This window comes from Anabas testudineus, chromosome 2 (genome assembly GCF_900324465.2).
Source record: "Anabas testudineus chromosome 2, fAnaTes1.2, whole genome shotgun sequence".
Lineage (NCBI taxonomy): Eukaryota > Metazoa > Chordata > Actinopteri > Anabantiformes > Anabantidae > Anabas > Anabas testudineus.
The window spans coordinates 5,551,047-5,576,539 of NC_046611.1; the positions used below are offsets into that span (position 1 = coordinate 5,551,047).

The 25,493-nt window shown below is 42.2% G+C and overlaps 1 protein-coding gene across 5 annotated transcripts in view; it reads left to right on the forward strand.

Annotated features, from left to right (window-relative positions):
• Positions 1–328: 328 nt before the first annotated feature.
• LOC113164150 (FERM, ARHGEF and pleckstrin domain-containing protein 1-like) overlaps positions 329–25,493 on the forward strand; it is a 41,667-nt gene continuing 16,502 nt past the window's right edge. For 2 of the 5 annotated variants that reach the window (XM_026363301.1, XM_026363305.1), the window contains exons 1-7: positions 330–681; positions 5,088–5,315; positions 20,297–20,401; positions 21,338–21,380; positions 21,723–21,801; positions 23,624–23,721; positions 24,949–25,063. In XM_026363301.1, coding sequence (XP_026219086.1) covers positions 5,142–5,315; positions 20,297–20,401; positions 21,338–21,380; positions 21,723–21,801; positions 23,624–23,721; positions 24,949–25,063 — 614 coding nt within the window. In that variant the 5' untranslated portion in view covers positions 330–681; positions 5,088–5,141. Of the gene's footprint in view, positions 682–1,673; positions 1,814–5,087; positions 5,316–20,296; positions 20,402–21,337; positions 21,381–21,722; positions 21,802–23,623; positions 23,722–24,948; positions 25,064–25,493 lie in introns of those variants that run through there. The other 3 variants (XM_026363306.1, XM_026363303.1, XM_026363304.1) reach the window with 3 other exon arrangements.

Below are 25,493 nucleotides of genomic sequence, written 5' to 3' on the forward strand. Positions count from 1 at the left end.
AATTATAATCATTTAATTCAAAATATCTAATTAAAACAGTGTACAAGGTGCACTATGCAACATTAATTATAATCCAATAATATGTTTATTGATGTGAAAAGAGCGATTTTTTAAAAACTAATTCTTTTGTACTTTTCTTTAATTAAAATGCAGGAATTTAACTTGTAACAGTATATTTCTACACTGTGGTGTCACTACTTTTATTATTTCTATTATCTGAGTAAAAATATCACAGTAATATAAAAAAAGAAATATAAAAACACACTGTCAAAAGTGAAAATTGTACTTAAGTAAAAGTACACCAGTGTTGTCATTAATATATTAAGTTATATATAGTAGCCTTGTACTGTAAATACTCTTTTTACACTAGTGTTCCTCCTTGTCCAGCCTGTGTGACACGTCCTGTTCCTCGGAGCACCGGGTGGTGGCGCTGTCGAGCCGCCCTGGCTGCACTTTCTCCCTGCCTGACTCCGTGGAGCCGCGGCTCCAGAGCTGGAGGCGGTGTGTGTCGCTCTTTATTGTTCCAGCAGAAAGCTCCGTGCACGGTTTCCCACGTTTCCTCCGATGGCTGCCGCACAGAAAGCTCGTCCCAGCTGAGAGGGAGCAGCTGCGAACAGGGGAGCGTCGACACGAGTCCGCAGCGGCACAGCAGAAACCCCGAGGATCCCGAAGAAAGAGGGGGTAAGGAGACCGTGCGATCCGGATTGTGAGCGAGGTTACACGTAGCCTTCCTGTATCCCCAGTGCTGTGCACGCTGATGACTAGATAGTCGCACATTTGTTGCAGAACACGCTCCCGGTTCAAAGACTGAACATCTTACAGTCATGTAACAACAGTGATGATGTGGGGAGTCGGATTTCTGGAGTCTGTGCTCGCCTCGGTTGCAGCCTGGTCGTGTTTCTAATCTGCTGAGCTGTAGGAGGTCCAGCAGAGCTTCTTTTACTGTAAGCCTCATGTTAGGCACGGATCGCCTCAGACCTCTGACGGGCAATGCAACAATTCAACACAGTTTATTTTGCACATTTTACCTTTATAACAAAGTATTCGTGCACAGCACTGAGCCACACACACACACACACAGCTTCTCTCCACTGTATTGTGTTGATCATGCTCCTCATTCACTAACACAGCTCCTCACCGTCCAGACGTGGACTGTGAGCAGGTTGCTGTGGCCTACTGACATCTTAACTCTGGCCTAAAGGATTACTCTGCTAACCTACATACTGGAGCTTGCACTGTGCCAACTGGACTCTGTATCTGCGTGACTTTAAATGTGCTTTACATAGAGGTGCATTTGTTTCAGTGCACTGACAAAGCTGCTTTGTGTGTTCATGTAGTTCGCCATATCAGTCCTCACAGGTCTCTGGTGTTGTCACGGCCAATCCTTGACCCGCCCCACGGTGAAGGATGCCACCTATTTGAGGTCAACATCAGTTGACAAGTAAATGCCTTTTCTTTATTGATCTCTAGGGGACACGAGGTCAGAGCACAGGGTCAGAAGGGAAGCAGCACCCACAGTGGAGTGTGGGCGATCTTGTGGTTTGCTTCATACATGTTCTGTCCACTTCCCCATTCACTTTCAAAATCAATATCACACCCACTATGACGGTTGAATCGGTGGTGCTCCTTCCTTTATGCACACACCCAGCGTCACAATAGAAAGTCTCCTGAGGGCTGTGAAGCAGCTTAATGGCAGAGCGAGTGGAGAGCGTCACCTCGAACCACGGATCTGTCAAGAACCGCGAACCGTTCTGTGTTGTAACCTCGACCTCTGCCTCAGCTGCACTTGTCAGGTGGTAGTTGGCGTTTCAGCGTGAGTCAGATGGTTTACAGTCAATAACTGTCTGTTGAATGAGACGTGGCTGTTGTTAAAATGGCAACAAGCAACAGAGTCAAGGAGGGGATGTTTTCTGTTTACGGTCATTAGCAGAGATTTGTTTCGTTTGCTCTTCGTTGCACATATTAACAAGGACAATGGTGTCACGGCACAACGTGGCACAGAGGTAATATCTGCAACTACAGGATCTGAAGAACTGTGTGAATAGAAACTTAAGTTAAATAGTAATTAAACCATAAGATTAATCAACTAGTTGACTAAATAACAAAAAGATAATTAAAAGGATAATTGTTACTCGAAGGTAATTCACTAAATATTAAAGTGTCTGGTAGAAACCCTGTTAAAACCTTAGCTCAGGTAGCCTAGCAGTGGAAACCCCCTGTGTCTAATTCACTTAGTCCATAACCTCCCTCTTCAGTTAGTCTCAGCTCGTGTTGTCTGATCCTCTTTCATTTCTCAGGTCGTCTGTTGCTCTCGTCTAGTTTCTTCATGTCATGTTGCTTTGAAAATTCACTCGTCATGCTGTTGCATGAAGAGATTTGTTTTTTATAGCTGGAAAAATATAGTCTGTTACGCAACTTTCAAGTGCAATATTCTTATCTGGATTATATAATGATTCTCGTGGCTCATTTTCACTTCTTTTAAATCCGTAATAAAGGAACGATAAAAACCTGACTGGTTAGTGCCTTTAGACATAAAGCTGTCTCTGTAGATGTGCTTGTTTACACATGCTCATATCCGATTCCCAGGGCCTGGCTTCCCTTTCACAAACTCTTGGGAAACTTTCAACCAACGCCAGTTCAAAGGCTGTTTTAAGAGAGGCCTGGGTCCCTCTGAGTTAAAGCCCTGTTGCTGGAAGCTCCCACAGTAGCTTCCTTTGTGCCTGTGCGGCCAGCTTGCTCTGTATTCCTCTCTTGCTCAGCTAACTCCATGTTTAATCCTCCCAGCCCCGACTGAAAAGATGATGAAACTTCTGCTTCCAAATTTCCATTCTTAGGTTTATTTAATTGGAAAATTGATCTGAAATGTGGAGGAACAGTAAATTATCATCTAGCGTGTTATTCTCAAGATCCTAAATGAATCCAGTCAACGTTTTTTTTTGTTTTGTTTACGAGGGAAAACTCCCTGAACTCCAGCTGAAGGCTCCTTGTTTACGAGTCTGAGTTGTGAGAGTAAAGATGTGTAGGCCACAGACAGTCGCTGCTCTCTGCAGAATGTGATTGGCTGATGTTTGTCAGCGCAATTGGCACCTTCCTGTTACTGAATGATTAGTTAGAGCTATAAAACTGGCCCCGATCTGACACTTGGTTTGCTTTGAAGAGTGTCAAAGAGAGAAACAAGCTGGTAGCCCTAACTAGGGGAGTGTAGGGTTACAAAAGCAGCTTATTCAAGCTTTAACTTGACTAAATGTGAGTTCACCAGCACAACGACTGAGCTAAGCTTTTATTTCAGTGCACTGAGGAAGTGGCACATGAGAACAAATGAACGTTCCCACTGGTGTAATGAGTAACTTGAATGTCAGGTCTCGCATTGTCAGGTCACCTCTTGGCTCGGCTCCAGTTTCCAGTTTCTGTTTTTGACACAGGTGAGGTGAAAAAAGGTGCTCGTCCGTGTGAGCAGGTGGAGGGATTAGTGAGATGTAATGTGTTTTTTTCATGTCTTTTCATATGCATTATGTACCCTGGCTAAAGATTTGTTCAGTTCTCACCCTATAATTAAAAAGCTTGATTAGGTGTGGGAGAGCTGAATAAAAAACAATGTGGTCGTCTTTCTGTTGTGTGTGTGTCAACAAGTTTCCTGTTGATTGATTTAAGTAGAACAAATCTGTTCTGAGGCAAACTCCCACAGTATCTGGAACCACTAGTGGCAGTGTTCTGTGTTTCTGCTTGATACAATGACTTAATCGATTATCAAACTGCACATTTATTTTCTTTACTTAGTTCACTGTCTCAACTCCACTTTCCCAGCAGCATCTGCACGTTCCTCCCAAAGTACATGGTCCACAGGGCCTCCTCCACAGTGTCACTGCACTTCCATCTTAGCCTCACAGAGAAAAGTTTCTTGTGCAAAGTGGATTTTGGGACAGTCAGGCCACAAATTACAGAGTATGTTTGTTTTATTCAGATTTGTCCAAATAAAGCTTTATTTCTCAAGTGCATGTGGATCAGACTTTAGGAATCTGACAGACCCATCATAACTAAGACATGCTGTGTCTGTGTCATTGGGCCGTGTCACTAAGATAGAAACTGAACTGGACTCTTTTCACAGTTGAGGAGAAATTTACTGTACTTTAAACCAGGAGAAAGCAAAGGAATAGAAAGCTGAGGGATTATTTTGTGTAGTTTTCTTCGTCTGGTACACTGCCACTTGGAAATGTTGGATAAACGATCTAAAGGAGTTTGTTTGCAGCAGTCCGTAACCCCCGACCCTGTATTACGCTGGGACTGTCTTCTAAAACATTCTTCAGCCCTGATGTCACCAGAGGATATTTATTGTCTGAGCTTGAGGTTTATCAAGAGTGGGCTGGAGGTGGTGGCGCTGAAAAGTTTGTGTGTGAGTGTGAATGAAGAGAGTGGGGTACCTTTGTGTTTTCAGACCGTGTCTCACCTGCCCTACGTGTGAAGCCTCGTTCAAGTCTGAACTGGTCTTAAACAGACTTTCGTATTTGCTTTGTAGGTAACTCGGTAAATCTGGAATCAGTGTGTGCATGTGAATGTCTAGCAAGGTGTGAGACAAGGAGTGAGTCTGCTTCTTTGTGGGTTTGGCCAGTGTCTAGGTTTAGCTGTCAAGCAGTTTGAAGCTGTGCTAGTCTGTGGTTTTTACACAGAGTCCATCACCCTATCCAATTAAAAAATCACAACTGAAACTCACTGAGTAAATATTGTGTGGTTTTTAGGTTGTGCAAGGCCAATTTAGTCCAGACTGAACAAATGTGGCTAGAGGTTTCAAAGATTTCTTGGGGGAAATAAAACAGTCTATAAAACCAGAAGAGGCAGTGGATTCCTCAAAGGAAATACAGGAATATGATGTGTATAGAAATCTACTGACGCTCAGGGTGTGCTCTAGCTGTGTAGCTGTGAGTTAATGCCTTCTAACTTCAAATTTTCTGGTATCAGTGAAATCAAAAATACCCGAAATGATAGATCAGACATTGTCGGCTTTGCTGGCTTGAAGCAAATAAAAATAGATTTACAGCAGCTGTATATTTTGAGGAAAAACTGAACTGTCACTCTTTCCCTCTCTCCTCCAGACGTGAAGCCAGGTCCCTGCAGCTCAAGAGCACCGTACTGTAGCGTCCGTTATCATGGTGGAACCAGCTGACAGGCCCTCTACGGCCGGACAGAGGCTGGGCGCCCCTGAAAGCTTTGGGGTGTCCACCCTGGAGCCAGGCCTGCGTCCTCCTACTCAGTCTCCAGGGAGGCAAGTCTGCATAAGGGTGCAGATGCTCGATGACACACAGGAAGTCTTCCAGATATCTGTGAGTAATATGTATGAATGTCTGGGTTTGCTACATGCATGACTGGAGATTTCTTTTTTTTTTTTTTTTTTTTTGTTGATGAGTGATTTAAAATGAATGTGCTGGAAGGCATTTGAGTCTTAGTGTCTTTAACCTGAAGCTAACAAGCCTCATCAAATCCATATAGTGTTATTTATTGGTTGTGAGGCTGTTGTAAAGCCATCGTGAAAATATATCCATATCCATATAACAGTTAGTTAAAGTTAGTTAGTTAAAACAAGAACAGCTTTTAAAACTGGCTTGGTTCAGTCCAGGTCGTTAATTTGCATTAAGATTTTAGCAACATGTGAAGGAGCAGTTGTGTGGTGATGGTAGTACTTGAGTGTCCAGCTGAGCTACCTTGTTACCTGATTACCTTTTTATGGACTTGTGCCACCACACCGCTACGATCTTGACTGATGCATATATTCAAAAAGCTGTAATGAAATGGAAGAGACGTGGCTTATCAGACTGGATATTCAAACACGTTGCCCTTCACTCCTCATGCAACCCATCAGCTGTTTTTGGTTTTAGGAGGATGGCTCCTTATGTTCCATTCACCATTAGTCTTATCTGATATCTCCAGTTCCTGGAGATACACAGGAGGTGGGATGGAAGCCAGTTTCCTCTGCGAGCACACCACACCTACAGACCCCAGATCCCCTGCTCATGTACAGAAACAAACGCTGCAGGTTTTCCTCCCTTTCGGTCTCTATATGTTTCCATTTCTTCAATCTGCCTTTTTGTTTTAGACTCAGTCCTCATGTTCCCATTCCCATTCTGAGAGCTTGTGTGTGACCTCTAACATAAGTGTGTGCTGCAAATAGTAAGTGAGTCTGAGGCATGTCTTTGTCTAAAGCAGCTCCCTAACGTCCTCATGCTGTTTAGAGAAATTGATCCTGTGAGAGGCTGCATTGGCAGCAGATTTAATGACATCTGTGCTATGCTGTTTTGGTATGTCGTCTTTGGATGACTGCGGAGTCATTGTCTGAATTAAGAGAGTTTGGTGTCTTGCCTTTAGAAAACCCAGCCACTGTGTTATCAGCGTAACATTTGGGGAATTTTTATGATGATAATTAAGAAAGAATCCAGAAGCAGAGACTATCTCAGCTGGCTTGTCCAACTCTTAGAGCTGCCAGTTCGGGAAACTGTAATTGGCTCTTGTGAAAATGCCAAGTATGTATGTGGTAGTTAGTGTGTCTGTGGCTGAGTGGACAGTTTGACCCAGGACTGTGTGTGGGCTCGCCTTTTTCAAAATCATAAGACTAGGAGAGATCTCTTATCTTTTGATATTGTTAATCTTTAGGTCATGGATTAAATGGTCCGTCTCTGTGGAACATCTTTAGACGTCACTATTAAGACCAAAGGGTAGAATAAAGCATCAGCTGACAGCAGCAGCGTGACCCTAAACACTAATACTGCATTCACTAACTGTTGTTTAGGTTGAGGTTGGGTGGCCGCTGTCACAAGAGCCAGATGTGAACCAGCAGAAAAAACAGAAAAAGAATGGAGTAATGCTGCTTTATCCGCCAATATCAAGTGAAGTGAAATAAAGGAGGAGCTGTCTCTGAATCGACTCACCTAATCTGTCTTTTTCCTATTACAATGGCTTCCACTGTGTTGATGCAGTAGGTGTAGTCAAACATGTGAATCAGGAGATAAGCCTGCAGCTTACAGTAACGTTGGCACTTGTGGGGCATTTCCTCACTGCAGGGAGATAAAATAGAAGGGCTGCTCATTGGCGAGCCTGTCGTGTGCTGCAGAATAGGAGCAATAACATTTACAGAAGAAGCATAGAAGGATCTGTCATCAGCAGCCCCATGTTTGTGCACTTTAAGAAACAATACTCCACTGAAGCACAACAGAAAATATTGGGAGTGTTTATTGGGGATCAGTCTAATTGCAGTGAAAACCTCTCCACTTCATATAGTCAGTATCTACCGATCCATGTTGACACAGGGTTTGACCCTATGTTTTCAGGCTAAAGTTTAGCCAGGGATCATGATGTCACCATTTAGCTTGTACTGTGCATCAGGAAGAGCGGAACAGGCAGAGAATAAAGCTCTGCCTTCAGAGCTCAAGGATTTATGCTGTGTGGACAGGATGGGTCAATACATTTTAGCAGTTCAGACTGAGAGATCAGGCTTTCATCCTGAAAACCCTAAGATATTATCTGGTGTTTATAACATCTCCTGCATCCTCAGGCTTGCAGCTGGAGATATGGACAAACTCCCATATTAGCCACGTTCTCATGAGACATATTGTGGAATCCTTTAGATCAATAGTTGATCCACCAGAGTTTCAGAAGCAGAGAGACTGAAAATCATTTTACACTCATGACATAGTAGAAAAATAGACTTATGTGTACAGCACATAGCAAAGTATTGGTTTATTTAAAGTTAATAGTTTTATTATTTAGTGTTCCGTTCTTGTTTCTGACCCAGACTTGAGAAAATGTATTATTATTTAACTTACATTACATAAATAAACCATTGGGACAAGACACTGCACACAGTGCATTAGAGACTCACATTTGGACCCTACATTGTTAATGTGGAGTGGAAGCAGCATGTTGGAGGAGCGCGTGAGTGCACAACATCGTTGCTCACCCCCACCTGGTAAATAATTGAAGATGGAGAGGATGTGCCCCGTGAATAATGGAGGATGTATATTGCTCATTTGATTTGAGTTGCTTTCACCTGTTTTGACATAATTCAGTATCAGTGAAACCTTTCACAGACCTGCACAAACTGCTTTTAACTGCATTGTTTCTACTGTGTATAGGCCAAGAGCATGATCCTCCTCTTTCTAGCATCAGTAGGACATCAGGACCAAGTGACTGCTTCTTAAGTAGAAGAGGGACTTGCATGTGTGGCATTCAGACACTGATTTAAGTGGTGATTTCTAATTTTTCAGTATGTTAAGTGGCAAAAAAGGGATAAATTGTTGTCCTATCAAGGTAACTCATACTGTATACTGTAGACGTGACGAGATTAAATAATCTCTTTAAAGAACATGTAACAGTACAGATAATCTAGGATGGAATACAATGATCTTATGTTTCCTCTGTGTAATATTCTCTATTGTCTGTATTGTTGTCAAATCTCATGACCAATGTCATCGGATGAAAGTAGAGCAAACGCTGTTGAGTTTTAAATGGCATGTTTTGATCCTTTCTGTTCTGGAAACACTGGAAACAACATCCAGCCTGCTGTTTTTCACATTTAGCTATGATTTAATGGGCCTCCATGATGGTACCTGCAGCTGTAGTTCAGACCTGTGCAGTATCTTTTTATTCCAGCCTGGACTGGGACTACGTTATAATGACAAAGATGAAGCCGTGTCGATTCTCTGGAGAGCAGTTGACTCAATTAAGTCTGTTCCCCATGGACGTCCCCCCGCTTGTAACCTGTAGCGGTTAAGACCTGCATATGGAGCCACGTGAGGTGGCGGAGCTCTCACTCTCCCATTTAGTCTGTCTCTGTCTTATGCGTCAAAGATGATATATTACTGAAGGAGTGCATCTTCGTTTTTGTCCTATCTTTTAATCTGTGCTTTATGATTGGTCAATATTTTTTCCTGTACCGTCTTGTCCAGCATGCTTACTTATCCTTAATCGCTGCGAGACATCCAACCCTAACCACATCAAGATTTGCTCTCTCAGTGGACGTTGGAGGCCTGATAGCTGGAGAGAGTAGATGAGGGTGTGTGTTTGCATGTGTGTGGGAGGTGTGTGTGTGTGTCCAGGTGCACTAACATGACTGTGAGGCTTTGTAAGGGTGTTGCATGATTGCATTGTGGCTTCATGATCTGCACGGCTCCTGACCTTTTGTGTGTGTTTTTGTTTAAAAGAGAGCTGCGAAAGATTGAGCACTGCAGAGAGGGGGAGGGTTATGAGGATTAGGTAGAACCGCTTCATAGACAACATCATTTGATGGAACAGCAGTCCCCCAGCACCTATGATATATGAACCCCGAGTCCCCTGCTCCATTATGCACAAGTGCACATGCACACACCGAACCCCCAGCTCTGATGTGAAGCAGCTGACAATTCAAATGGATATATTGAGAATAAATGATACATGTGGAAAGAGCAGGTATGAGAGGAAGACGATGAGACAGTCGCACCCTTAAGATGTGACTAGAATGATAAAAAGGAGCGGAAAACACTGTAAAGACAACAAAGACACAAAGGTCTAAACATCAACATTGTGTAATTCTGCAAAGTTACCATGAAAATGTGCTGGCTCTTGGTGAGATTGCCTATATTTAGCATTTGCAACATGTGGTTGAAATGCTGTTTCACTCTGAAACGCATTTGTGGATTTACTGTGTCTCATCCCTCCTCCATGACAACAGAATGACTGCCTCATTGTAGTGCTTCCACCGTTGAGACCTCAGCTGTTTGGCCCTTAAAAGAGCAGAAGAAATTAGTTTTAATGCAACCTCCCATTAATTAGGTGGTGTATATATAGAAGCAGACGAACTCAGATCATTTTCTTTTTTTTATGAGAGTCAGCTAGAATCCTCAAATTAAATTTGGAGATGTTTTAATGTCTGCTGAAGTATTTTACCCTCAAGCATGTTAAAACTCAGCCAGGAATCACTTATCCCCCCTCACTGTTGTCTGAGAGATACTGAGAGATGTATTTAGACATAGAAAGAGTGATACAGCATGTGCCACATTATGATTGTTATCCTTTATGTCTTAAGTTGGCAGCAGTTTTGGAAGTTAAGTTGCAGTGGTTTGGATGCGTGGGCAGAGCCAAGGTGATGTTTCAGGAGAGTAAAATGTAGTTATTACAGGGTGAGGCTGAAATGCTGGTTTGTGATCTCAAAACCTTTATGAGCCATTGTCTCAGCATTGCAGAGTCTTCTCTTCTCTTCTCTTCTCTTCTCTTCTCTTCTATTCTCTTCTCTTCTCTTCTCTTCCTAATAATCCCACTCTTTCTTCCGCCTTTGTTGGAGCACTTACAGGACTAACAGTGTCTTTGACAGGCCTCATTCATCATCGTCTGCAGAGACCTGCCCTGTGTGTGTTAAAACTCCCCAGTCCCTGCTAAAACCAGTGTCCTAACATACAAAACCTATGTTGATGCTGTTTATATGCACTCATAGGGGACACATTAAACCATGTTAAATGAATATGTGAGTTTGTAGGTCCATGTGCATGAACATACAGTAGCTGTATAGTGCACTACAGATGCCTGCTTGCTTCAACCTGCCCTTCAGTCCTAAAGACTCTTCAATACTAGTTAATTCCAATCTTATTAAAATAAATATTTGATTAGCCCTGCAGATGTAATACCCTTCCCCTTGATGACTCTTTCATATATATAAACATGATTAAACAATGAACTGTTGTTCTTTTTTAATCATTTAAACATGTAGATAATGCAACATCCTCCCTTTACTTTAGCACTAAGTCATACAAAGTCTTCTACAGACATATTGAATTACAGTGTGTAGAGTTAAGTGTGTACATTGTAGTAGAAAATTTTCCTCTTCCTCTCTATATTGCTAAATCTTAGTAGACTTCAAGGAAGAACTCAGTGTGATGAACCATCTCAGTTTAATGCGTACATGCCGGCATGGAGAAAACACCACAATCATGTATGTCTTCTGCTCTACCTCTCTCTAACCCTCATACTTATACTTCTCAGGGCCACCTCCAGATAACATTCCTAAGGCACTAAGTATATGTGAACCATAAGGAAGACATAAATTTCTTCTGCATATAGGCTGAATGTTTATACCATAAATTTCCACTACAAGTCTGTTTTTTCACTCATGACCTTGTAACCCAGAACTCCTCTCCTACCCCTGTCCTATCTATGAACCCTTGTCCTGTCTGGTATCTCCTATCATCTTTCATACTGAAGTTGCTCTTTTTCTCCTACAACATCAAAGTTTGTTTTTTTTTTGCTTCCTTGGCTGCTGCTGTGGTTGTAAAGTGCAAGAATGGAAGGTTTGGCAGATGTAGATACAATAACTAATGAGGCAGGGCTTAGAGGATAGGACTGCAAATGGAGTTGTTATGTAATGCAGTATGATATATTTTTTATTCTTTATCAAACACATATACAGTAAAAACAGCTGTTTAGGAAACTTTCTGGGACCCCATGTGGTGTCCTCAGCCCAGGTCTGAGGAACACGTGGCTGTACAAAGCTCGCACAGAGGAAGCGTTCTGTGTTATGTAATGACTGGCATCGACTGTCTCATTCCTGTGGTCACAGACCTCAGAGAGGGACTTCTGACTTATTTTTCCTTCTCTAGCTGACCCCAGAGGCTGACCTGCCCACGGTGCAGATGGAGAGACATCAGGTTGAATTCAGTCAATTCTTCCACCACTCTCTAAACTACACATTGGTGCAAATGCTTCAGTAGAACCATGCATTTTATTACTTTGCTTTTAAGGTGGGCATGTGCACATGGAGCCACGTGGAAGCACTTAGACGTGCAGAGTTCAAAAACAGGTCCACAGACAGAGCTGCCTTTAGGCGAGTAAGGAGAACGCAGAGATTATTACTCTGTGGGTTGTTGACTAGTGCTGATGGAGAGACAATTACTGAGAGAAACAGGATGGAGCAGTAGGAAACAAATAAAGAGACATGGTGTTACGCTCACTGTGATAGAGAAAAAGACCCATATAGACACACATCCGCCTTCCACAGAAGCCTCTTACATTACGTCGGCAGCCAGTGAATAAGCAAACACTGTCCACTCAGCTTGGCTGCAGATTGGATGCTTTTTTTTTTTTTTTTCTGGTAATTGCAGTGAATGAGGTCCCCAGTGAGAAAAGCTAGTCCAGCCAACAGTGGAAGAGCTGGGCCCCATTTAGGGTAATCGCTGTACCTCTGCTTCACTGTGCTGCACAAAACCACCACACCAATTTAGCCATTTTTGCGGATAACATGTGTTGGTTTGGAGCAACGTGCAGTCGCTGTCGAGGTGGGCCTGTGGTGAAACCTTCACTGCTATTTATCTTGTCATTCCTCTCTTACAAGTGGGATATTAATTCATTCCTGTATTTGAGAGGATTTGTGGTACTTTTGTGCTTAACATCCTATAATAACGTCTCAACCATCTTGTCATCACTAAAGCTCTTCCAGTTTGTCACAGTAATACCTCAGTACTGTTGTTTCACACACAATGGAAAATGAACATCAGCTGCTAGTCAATTGCTGGTAGGTTTATCATCACCACCAGACGCCCTAGATGGCAGCCAGAGCTCATTTGTATTTAAACAATGAGGTTGTCTGGGAATAAAGTGGAAGCTGCAGTGTATTTAGTGATACATGTTGGTGTTGGATACAGCAGTTAGCTTCAGGCAATAGACCTGCTTTTTTTAATCAGATAATTGCTGCTGCATAATGGGGCTTGACTTTTGTTTTTTCCTCTGTGGAGGGAACAAGGAGAAAGGTAGAACACGGTTAGTCATTGGCACAGAAGGTCACTCTGAAAGTAGCATTAGTGTCGAGTTATTAGGTTCAGTTCTGTTCCAGTTGTCTTTGCTGATCTTCACCGGGTGATGGAGGAGAATAGTTTGTCAGTCCAGAGATTTCCCTTCAGCACAGGTGATAAATGCACTGATAAGGTGGATGGTGTTAGATGAAGGTACTCTGACTACTGAAAGCAAAACAACGACCATCCTTCCTGTCCACCTCTCAGTTTTTAACGTTTTGTTTTGCTGTTGAATGTTCAGCAGTAGCTTCGAGGGCTCCATGTAGATTAACACTCATACACTTGTTATAATCGGACTTGGAGAGTAAAATGTGGGAACCTGTGCTTAACAAAATGAATTGCACCAATGAGCTTGCTAAGAATTTAGCCTGGAGCTTTAAGTCTCAGCTCTAATATCCTAAATGAGATTTTCCCTCTCGCTAAGTGTTAACCATGGCTCCTAATGAAACCTTTTGTATGGCAGCAGAGCTGGACCAGGCCCCGTACCTTAACTCGTCTAAGTCTTTGGACATTATCGAGTGAGTGTGTATGGGAGCATGCTGCACTGGGCTCTCTTTCAATAGGTGAAGTGTTTCTTATTAATCGCCTTCCTCAATCCCTCTTCATCTCCATTTGGATGTTTTCCACAAGCCTCAGTGGAATTCGGTGGCGTCTCCCCCGCTGGGTCCCCGGCTCTCCAGCTGTTTGTTTCTCCGAGAAACTAGCAGAGGAATGTAGGCTGAAGTTTTGGTTCTCACCTTCCTCTTCCTTCATGTTTTTTTGGTTTTGTTTTTATTCTTCACGCCCCTCAAACATCTCAACACGTTTAAATCTCATCACTCTTACCATCCTAATTCACTTTTGAAGAGCAGTGGTCCTTTACATCCACAAGTGGGAATTTCCAGTATTGCATCCCCTTATGATGTGTTGTTCTTACTTTCAAATAGGCCGTGTGTGATATATTTAGTGCTCGTTTAGCTTACCAGTGCATTGACAGCATTTCATTTGAAGTTAGGATGCCTGTAGAGATTGTAAAGAGATTGACTTTCCTCTGAAGATTGGTGTTTATGTTATGGTTTATGGCTATCAAGTTTTAATTACATCAAAGAGTTTTAGCTCGGGCATAATTAAAGTGCTGTTCCTTATTTGTAAGTCATCTGTGTATCGTCATAGCCACACACACACACACACACAGCAGGACTAGTTAAATCATTTAATTGTTTCCACACCCTTTTCTTTTCCTCTCGTAAATCATCCATTTTTCCTCAACACGCGCGACAACACACACCAACCAAAAACACATGCCAGCTTTTGATGGCTGGTTCTTTGCTGTGAGGTTAAATAGGGTGAGGAGCCTAAAGCCCATTATTCCTGTTCCTGTTTTTACTTTACACTTTGTCTTCTTTTAGGAAAAAGCCCAGTGGACTATTTTCAGTTCTTGTTTGTGCTGTATGGCAAAGAGACGCTGACACCTATCAATAGATTACTGAAGAAAACAGATTATTCTTAGGAAAGAGATGCAGGGCAGCTTGAAAACCTCAGTCACAACCAAAGCCTGTGTGGAGATCGTGTTGGCACTGCAGCCACCGATCCTAAAAGTGTAAGTCGACCGTTTCCATTTTATCATCCTGTTTGTCAATGGAGGAAACAAAGCATCCCTGTTGCGAGATTTACAGACCTCATTATTGCACTTGGTGTCGTACAAAACATTCCCACCGCCATCCTACACAGGACTCTAATTGCTTTTTTTAATTGTGCAGCGTTGTGAATGTATCCCCCTCTGCTGCTCAGTGTAATTGTCTGCTTCGAGTGTGCCGTGAGCCGTGAAGTGCTCACCCACACATACGTACTGCACACTGAGACACACCATTGTCCCCACAGCAGCCTGGAGGCATTTTCATCTCCTCCCATCGGGGGTGTTGCCGGTTTGATTTCCCAAAGTGCCTTGCTGTCATTGCTAGCAGGTATTTTGCCAACATGCTGTTCATTCTCCAGTCCAGTTAGACATATATGTGTTTGTGCATGGACTCCTTTCCCTTCTGTCACTGTGGGGGAACTGTCAGTGGGTTAAGCTGTTGAATGATAATCTGAACAAGAGAATGGGATTGGTGGAGAGTCGACGAGGGAGGAAACATGTCTTAGCTGTCCTGCTGTTCAGTGGTATTTTTTCTTTCTCTCTTTCCTCGAGGGGAAGTTGAACTGACCCGGTCAGCAGCATTCTTTAGTAAAAGCTGTGTGTTAGTTTGCAGAAACAAGATGCTGATACCTTTATGGTAAACAGGTGTTGTTAAAACAGCAGCAACAAGTGCAGGCTACGCTTGTCCTGGATTTGTTTCAGACTGTCGACACAGTGGCTGGGTTAACTATCGTGCAGTACACAGTGGGGTGAAGAACAGCAGCGTTGTACGGGGGGGGGGGGGGGGGGGGGCTTTGTGTTTTTTTTTTTATATATTTCATTTGTGAAGCGATGAAATTGCTTCAGGCGGCGTCAGTGAAAGTGGCACCATCAGTTCTAAAGCCGAAGAACTAGCAGTGTGACAATTACTTTAACATGATAATACTAAACCAGATTTTCTGGACTTCTTTATGGTCCTTTCAGAAAATAGCCTGTGTGTGATTAGCCTATTAAACATTGCAGAGACTCATTATTTTGAGCCTTGGGGAACAATCCCCAGTCTGTCTCATTTCTAATCTTCCTAGTTGCTGGTCTGGGGATAGGACAAAATGCTTCATGCATGTTAGCATAGAGATAGAAGACATTAAGCCTATTGAAAAAACACGTCTGTGGATTCTTTGACATTGGTGTTACAGTGATTTCTGCGGTTGTGATGTGCTGCACGTTGCTGTAACTTGATCTGATTCTTCTCTGTTGGACCATTGAACTGAAGTTTAGCAGCAGCACACACTCGCTCTCTGCTGTGAAAGCCTCATAGTTTGGTGATAACTAAAGTTCAGGTGATTCCCAGGTGCTTTTCCAACAGGATATTAATAACTCCTTCATTTTGTGTTATTATACAATGATGGATTCTTTGACCTCAGTCTTTTCTGGGTTTATTTTCCATTTGAGGTCAGTCTTTGGGTCACTTCTGTCAAATGATCAGTTATAAAACATCCAACAATGGTACATTTTAAAGTAATATCTCACAGCAATGACGTCATACTCTTCTTACCATCTGCTCGACAAAGAACTGTGCTGAAAAACAAACCTCGCTGGAATTCATAGCAGGGGACTGGGTTAAGAAACCGAACAGCTTTGAGGTGTGTTTTCTTTCTCCCCCACGTGGAGGGTTTCTTATCATCATTCTCACCCATCTGGTTTCTGTCCCTGCTGACGTAACTCAGACTGAGGCTGAACGCTCCGGGACTCGAGAGGAGACGTACCTTTCACACATTCCATTACTGCATGTCAATTTGCCTCAAGACATTTTCTTTTGTGTTTTGCATGTGTGCAGTAATGAGTTGTACTAATCTGGAGAAACACAGTCCCGTCGGCACAGTGAGATATCTTCATTTTAATTTCCGGAAGGTTTGATAAGTCTTGATACTTAATACGTTTCATTGCCAAGATGGCACATACGTTATGCAGGGTTCCAGAGTATCAAATCAAACTAGTGACCTTACTTAAAAACACCCAAATGTAATATATCATGAGGTTTGAATACTGCAAATGTCCATTCTTCCCTTTTTTTGGGGGGATTTCATAGGTCGTTTGCATCAGCGACACTGTGGGGCTCTCTGTAAACCCTCAGCGCACCATGACAGATGGTGAGAATATTTTACTTGGCCATGGGTCGCAGGTCAAGGCTGGATCGAAAGAAAAGGCGAGAGAAGGAAAATATAGAAGGATAAACAAAATAATGAATAGCTGAAACATGTCTGTGTTGATATTTTTCATGGTTAAATTTGGAGAATAGGGGAATGAGGTACAGATGGTACTGAATGAAGCTTGTCCTTATCCACGCAAGGCTGGGGATATTTTTCTTACTGTGGAAATTCACATAGAGGTACAACTGACTGTTTTACTAACTCTCCTGGGACAAAGGTGGAGGTTTCTTACTGCACTTGATGCATCTTCATTAACTGTTTATTTCTAACCTAGAGGCGGTTTTAGCTCCAGAAAACTCCAGAAACTACGACAGAAGAGACACTCGTTGTAAAAGTGAAGTGAAATATACGATGGTTTTTTAGCTTTAGGGCTCACAGGGCAAACGAAGTCTGGATAGTAGAAAAGAGAGAGCAATAACTTTGATGTACTGCATCCCGGTTTGGCCGGCCAGCCACCGAACTCGAAGCTTAAGAGAGGTCTTGGATTAAAAGGAGCAAGGGAGTAGGAGAGGAAATGTGTTTGCAGGATTGTGTTGTGTGTTTTTGCTGACTGATGGCTGTGCTGGGCAGCAGCGAGGGTGGGTTTGGCAGAAACCCAGTCTGATCAGTGGACGGGCATGATGACAGCTCACTGGCAAGTCCGCCTGATAGGCGAAGAGCATCAAGGGATGGAGCGAGTCCAAAGGAAATCCAAACACAAAGAAAGCAAGAGAGATAGAAACAAGACCACATTTTCCAGACCTGTCTTTGGAGTAGTTTGGTACATTTACTATTGATTTGGGCTTTAGTTGTTGCTGACACAGGCTACTCCAGCCTTGTTTACTGTCAGTAACACAAACCAGAAACACTCACTGCCTGGGTTCCACCACAGGCAGCCTGCCAGCTGACGTTACTGGGACTTTTTATAACTTTCTTTATGATTTTTTTTTTTTTTTTTAAGTTTTTGGGAAAACAACCAGCTCTTATTGCCACCATCAATAAAAACACACAGAGCAACTGTGGATTTCTAACCGCTCAATTGTTGCAAGGACTCATAAGCAAAAGCTGCAGTGCAAACAGAAATGCAGATTTCTGTTCTGTTTCTCATGTCTGTAGCTATTTTGATGACTTCTTAAGTCCTGGCTCGTCCTGCTGGAAGTTTCTTTGGCCTGAACGGTTGGGTGATGGCTGCCAGACATGAAGCCAGATCACAGCACAGTTCACTGATGCTGATATAGTTGGTTGTTGAGGCTCACTGATCGGCGTACTAGCCTTGTAATTATCTTAAAAGAGACGAGGATTGTTGGTGTAAGGTCCAGAAGTACGGCTCTTTGAAACTGGACCCTGCCTTTGGATGCAGCATTGGCCTTAGTCTTTACAGTCTGCATGAAATTACCAATGCCAGTGAATTACAGCGAGTTTCACTGTAGCTTATGCAACAGAGAAAATATGTGTCAGGGTTTGTAAAGCATCACACCACACCTTTTAAACCTTGAAATATTAAACTGAACTCGGTGTGTTGAGAGATTTGCCTGATTCCTTTCCCAGTAAATGGGCCACAAGGCCTATTTTTATTCTCACTTTTCATTATCAGCAGAACTTATATATATGACGTTTGACCTCGACCAAGTGACCATTTCCGCTGAATCTGTTGCCAAGATCAGAGCAGCTCATGAGAACAGGCTCTTCCATTTTTAGTGCCACTTCCATGTAATAAGCAGCATGTGCACCACTGTTTACACTAAGTGTTAACACTAGTGGTGAAATCCTGGCTGCGTCATTTCCTAAAATATCAGTATGATATGTATTTAGGGAAAAGCTACAGCTGAAGCCAGTGTTAAGAAATATGGGAAACACAGGTAACAGTTCCAGCTGTTAAGACTTTTTATCCAAGGGGATAAATAAAGTATGTTATTACTGAGAGTGGTCAGATTGGACAGGAAGCTCATACTCTCTGGAGCAAACAACTAATGCAAATAAATGTGGTTTGGATTTTGCAAACGTGCATTTATCATGTCTGATATTATCAGGTTATAACATTTAATTTTGTGGACTATTTACATGCAGTTTGTAGTGTATGTCTGTCATCACCGTGTTGACGAGGTTGTGATGCTCTCAGCTTTTTATTACAGCTCTTTTTCTCCCCCTCATTTCTCACCGTTGAGGTTAAATGGAAGCTGTGACTTCGTCTTGTGACTGCCATCTTGTTGTTTTTACGAAACACACATTTAATGAAGAAACGTCGTCATGGGTGAAGGTGTTTACACTGACATGCCGTGTGTTTGCGAAGCCTGTGTCCTATTATAACTGGTATTTAAAGATTTCCCCACTGTTCCCACAGTGACATTCCAGTGTCTTACGTTACTGTAGTGTGAAATGGGATATCCCCCTGATGCATGTGCACGTTTACTGTAGTTATTGGAGAAGAGTTCACTGATATTGAAGGAAATTGCTTTTTCTTTTTTTAAGTTGTTTTTGTACAGATGGTGTGTTGGAACCAGTTTCTAAATATTCCAGATTTCCTCTGATTTTCTTTACTTGTCTGTCCTCATCTTGAATTATTGAAGGTTCACATTTTAAATTTTTGTTAATTTAATGGATAAAGAAGGGGAGGAACATCATAGAAGGCTGTTTCTATACAGACAACTGCACTGAATCACTAGAGGGAATGAAACAAATATATTTGTGCAAGGAGAGGAAGGGTGGCGCATTAGCAAGACGTCTTTATTTTTTTAAGCCGCATTGCTCTCGGATACTCTTCCAGCCTGCTCCCCCTCTCCCTCTCCCTCTCCCTCTTATTCTCTCCCCTCTTAACCTCCTTTAAACCAAGATTACCACCACCCAGAGCTGGATCCCGTCCAGCTCCAGAGATTCTTCAGCTTTTTACATGACACCGGCATCTGTCAGTCACACACACACACACACACACACAGGACACACAGGCAGTCGTCTGCAGAATAACACACATGCTGTGCAGTGGATTTTGTTGGATTGGGTGGGGTGTGTGTTCCTACAGACAGACTGACCACACAGAAACAGATGGAAACACACACACACGGTAGCCAGATGGCGACAGACTTGGCTCACACCTTGCCCTTCGCTGCTCTGATTCCTCTTCTGTCAAAGGAAGCGCCGCTTCTCTTCGTACCTACATATTAACTTGACCCGAGGCTCATCAGACTGTGAACGTTCAGTGTAATGGTACAGTACGCTGTAGCTCTTCACAGGCTCTGCAGACTGACGGGTGCTACCGTTAAGCACAAACTGCCCAGGAGAAAATGACTGTGGGCTAATTTAGGGGATTGCTCCCGTGTCTGAGTTCTGTGCTTTTGGCCGATGTTCTGGTTTACATGCGAACATACGAGCATCAAGTGCAGCTACATCATTAGACAGAAAACAGCCAGAAACACACACACACACACTTTTTCGAGGGGTGTTGTTGTTGTTTGGCCTCCAGCTATTCATTAGGCACAAACCTGAAGTCTAGACCTTTAAATTACGATCAAAGGTCAGCAGCTTGTTAAGTGAGGGGACGCTTGTTACAGAAAATTGCATCAAGCTTTTTTGGTGACCTTGTGTCCTCTCATCCTCCGTCTGTGATTTATCAGCTTATTTTTAATTTCAGTTAAAATTAATTTGCAGTTCTAAATAAAGGTCTTTGAATATTATTATAATCAAGGCTAATTATGTATCTTATTGTGCTGCTTCTCTTTTAGCAACGTTCCCCGGGTAAGGTGCTTTTTGATCTGGTCTGTGCTCATCTCAACCTGACAGAGGGAGACTACTTTGGACTGGAGTACCAGGACCATCGGAAGATGATGGTAAGAGACACACACATTTACTGTACACGCGTCACAGTGATGCATATCACCATAGAACCATACCACAGTCATTTGAATTTGTTTTACAGCACACTCGGAGGATCTCCCTCTGTGGTGATTGAAGCCATGTTTCCTTCTCTTTCCCACTAGTTTAACTTTAGCTTTAATCACATAGGCACTCCGAGGTCGTGACGAGTCACGTGTAACGGAAGTGCCTGATATACCGCTCTGCTAAAAACTCCCTTTTTGCCCTGTCATCCTTTCATCTACATTTTTGTGGCTTTAAATCATCATCGTCTTAATCTGGATTCACATTTTCTTCCTATTTCCAGACAGAACAGCTGGTTGTAATGATGTAAATACCAGAGTTAGCAGATTGGAGAGAGAGGAAATCTTAGCGGGAGGACAACAGTCGCTCTGTGCCTCCAACAGAAAGACGACATACATGAAAATCAGTCCGTGTGTTTCAGTGCGTCAGACATAAGAGCAGTTGTTCTCAAGTGGAATAAATGATGTAATGCTAAAGAAATAATGACAGCCCTGTCTGCACCAGACAGAGGAAGAGGCACACAAATACATGAAGCTATACATCAAATAGATACTGTTTCCTATTCATTAGGAACGTGCTCACATTGCTATTCAAAGTGTTATCATGTAGAGATTTGTGCTATTAATTAAATCATCCTAACTAATTGCTCACACTTATTGTACATACACACTCTGTGTACCATTTAGAGCTTAACTAGCATTACACAGCAGCAGCTGAAAAGATTTAATAGATGTTGTGGTTGTTTCATGGCAAATATATTTTCTCCTTATCTGTTGTTATCAGTGGTTATTCATTTTGGTTATTTTAGGAAATGAATTTGCAGCCTCTTTTCCTTAAGCGTGAGCCTGTGACGTTCTGACATTCGTGTTGTGCTCTGTCCTCTACAGGTGTGGCTGGATCTGCTGAAGCCGACACTGAAACAGATCAGACGTAAGTTGTTCATCAAAATACATTAGATCGATTTACCACATGAGTAGAGTCAAAAAGGTTGTAAGAAATTAATTAAATGAAATAACAAATAAATCCTTTAATGAAAATGTAAACTTGAATTAGATTTACAGATGTTTTCATTCACATGCAGTGAGAATAATAGATTACAGTCAATTGTTAACAATTATATACAGATTGGACTCTTGTCTTTCTAAATTAGACACTGCATACATCATATGAGAATATATAACAGTTGCTGCAAAATGATTTTTCCCTGCATCCCTACCTCTCTTTTCCAGTCCCTTCATTCTTAACCATATCCAGTTGTTTCCCTCCTTTCAGGACCTAAAAACACCATCCTTCGTTTTGTGGTGAAGTTCTTCCCTCCTGACCACACACAGCTCATGGAGGAGCTGACTCGGTAGGTCTTCTCCACACAGAAACCACACCTTTCTGAAGAAGAACTTCCTAAATTAAAAGACTTGCTGTTTTTGCTGTCGGCTCTCCGTCCGGCCAGACTGGGATATTAAATCCCAGCTCCATCTGAACATGCAGCAACACGAGGCCTTGTTTCAATATGCTCTGTATCTTGTTTGGAACTTTTTTTTGTTGTTCTTGGTCAGCCACTTACATTTATAACACATTTAAATCCACATGCCTTCGCATCAAACAAGTTGTGTTTTCCATTTCTGGACCCAGACTTGGAATCTGTCATCTGGGAACCAGGCTCGTGAAAACATTCGTCATTCCGAGCAGCTGAAAGGAGATGAACACTGACCACTTTTGGGTATTGATTCATAGTTTTGGAAACAAGGGGTTTTACTGTAGAAACACTTAAATTTGTGACTGTGGAAGACAGATTTTAATGCAGTTGAGATCTCAGAGATACGGTTCTAAGAGGAAAAGCAGTGAGAGGTTAGATTACATGGGGCAGATGCTCTGTTTCCACTCACAAACTCGGTTCTGTTCTTTTTTCCTTGTTTAAAAAGTGCAACTTTGTCTTATCATTACATTAGTTTTGCCTATTATGAGATGAGATAGTAAACATAAGCAGGTATCCTGAGATGCACGAGGGATTCAGAGATGTATTTGAGCGTTAGCCTCAGTGTTTATTGTTCATTTTGCCCCTACAGCTGTATTCAAACATGTCCTACATCTTTTCTACTAATGTATTTGTCACTGAGGTTACTGCTCACTGCCACTGGTCACAAAAAATACATCTACAAAATAAAACGAGTCGTTTTAAAGGATTCTTTTTCTGTTTTTGTCAGTGAACCGTTTTTTAATTTATGCAGTACTGAAATGAGAAGCAGACTTTACTGCTGCTGTGTGGAAAACTACTCAGGTTCTGCGCCATGAAATCAGATGGCGCTGCAGTAATTATTGGCTGACTTCTTCACCAAAACAATAGGAATGTGTTTGTTTCCTCTACTATGAAACTAAACCTCGCGTTACCACCAAGATCCACAGGTGTTGCCAAATCCAACCAGAGCCGGAGAATTGAAGTAAATTTAAAAACAGATATCATCACCACTTCAAAATGCTCTACATAGTTTCCAGTGAAGTTGTTCGGCCCGTCCGCTGGCCACTTTATTCCACTGACCTCAAATTGTCTTATGGACAGCCAGCTGACTCCGGCGTTAAACAGGAAGTGGGCACGCAGCCTTTTTTCCTTTGTTTGTATCTCACAGCGTTTCTCTGTTGTCAGTGTTTCCTTTGATGGGTAATGTGGGCAGATGAACAGATGGAAGAACGATATCTGTGGGAGCTGTCATTAGCCTTTTATTAAACGTGGGACACCGGCCAAGAACTGTTGCTTTAACATGAGGGGGATTTTACAGACTAATTATTCGTAATACATTATAAAAACATTCTGTGTCTTTAACTGTTTAACTGGCAAGATGTTTTTCACAAATAAAATAAAACAATATGGAAATATGAATTCACTTCACGTAAACACTGTGAGCCTCTGTGAGGCTCCACTGTCCACTAAATACTGTATTTGTATGTGTGTTAGTGACGTTATTAAAGAAAAGAGCCTTCTTTTTAAATTAGGGATTGATTTGAGGCTGGAAATACAGTATCAGCAGAGCAGGTCTGTGTGTGTTGAGTGTGTACAGATGCTAATGGAATTGCTTTTAAACATTGTAAGCTGTTCAGTTTATTGAGTGTGCATTAACCTAATAACCTTCCCGTCCTCTATATGCTGTGTCATTAACGTGTTTACGTTTGTCTTTCTTCAGGTATTTGTTTGCACTGCAGATTAAACGGGACCTGGCTTGTGGTCATCTCATCTGTAACGACACGAGCGCTGCTCTCATGGTCTCCCACATCATTCAGTGTAAGTGTGAAACATACAAGGTCATTTATTGTTTATTTACTACGCATATTAAAAACATCAAAATACTAAACACAGCTCGGCCATAAAGGGTTTTAAATGAGGACAATTAAGGATTGAAGATCTAAAAAGGAATAATCAGTAAGTGTGGACAGAAAACACATTTTAACACCTTTTAACTCAGTATATTTCCTCTCATGTACCAGTTGCCAAATATCACATGAACATTTTGGATTCTTTCGTAAACATCGTGTTAAGACTTTTAATGTCGCAATAACAAAAAGCCATCGTTCGGTGATGCCACTTTTCCACGTCTGATAAAGTCTTTATTCTCATTGTGGGACCTGATGTAATGAAGGAGCCTGAATCCTTCACGTTAATGACCGACCATAAATCAACAAATACACCAACACACGACAGATAAATTTCCTTGGGGGACGTTCAGGCAGTGTTTACTTTGGCTTGTGTGAAGCTGGTTTTGTTTTGAAACCATTTTATTAGAAAATTCACTGAATAATTCGCACAAATGATAATTTACCACAGTTATCTTTCTCAAACCTTCACAGCACATTTAATCACAATCTCACAGTTGGGATCTTTTGTTTGGAGTCAGTGCTCTCTGTGTTTATCGTCATGCGTCCATGATCCCGGTTCATCCAGCTGATTACTCAATATGCTGCCCTCCTGTCACTCATTCTTTATTTGGCCACAGAAACCATCAGTAATATTCTGAATCGTATTTTAAAGGACGTTGTGTGTCAGCAGGTTTTTCCCACCTCGCTGCTCATCAAGCGATCTGAGTTCATCCCACTGTGACTGTTGTCATTCTGCGTCACATATGGAGGATATAGACTTTACAGATTCAATTCGGTGCTGCAGACAGCGGCGTGATTTGGTGCGGCATGCTAAAGAATAGCATTGGGTTGCCGCGGTAACCGACAGGGCTGGTTTCTGGTACCGCTCCTGCAGGCGGTACAGTACGAGGGGTTATTATTACTGTTATTGAACAGATGGAGACACGCTTCAGTGCACGTCATCCCATCCGCAGTAGGTAGATTGAGGTTGAGTGCACATATATAAGATTAAAATTAAATAAAATACACACTTTCTACTCCTCTGTCTCCTCTGTCGTCCACATCTCCATCACACCCCACTTCTCTCATTATTCCATAAATATTGAATTCTCACCCTTCTGCCACCTCTTTCTCTCCCTATCCGCCCCCACATCAGCCGAGATAGGAGACTTTGATGAGACCCAGAGCTGGCAGCATCTGCTCCACAATAAGTACCTGCCCGACCAGGATGCCATCAGGGACAAGATCACTGACTGCCACCGCAAGCTTGTGTGAGTTGTCGCATGCATCTGCAGTTACAGTGTTGAATCTGGAAATGTGCACAGGTGAAATGAGGTCTGCTGTATGCAGTGCTCTATGAGGTTACATGCACACTTTAAATGTAAAATTAATACAACAGAAATGTGCTGCAGTCATTTTCACAGCATGATAACATCACAGCTGTAATGTGAAAACAACAGGTCATTCTAATAGTGACAGGAACAGCACTGATCACCTGAAAATATCTGGTTAACAATATTGAGCAAAGATTTAATCTGACTGAGGATCTGTTTCTTGGTGGGGTGAGGCTCGAAGGTGTCAGGACCCACAATGATATTCATCTGTTTGTTCAAATGTGCACTCACAAACAACCGTTACACAATTACACCCAAACCCAGAAGTCTCTGTCCTGCTGAGATGTTTATCGCTTTAACCACGACT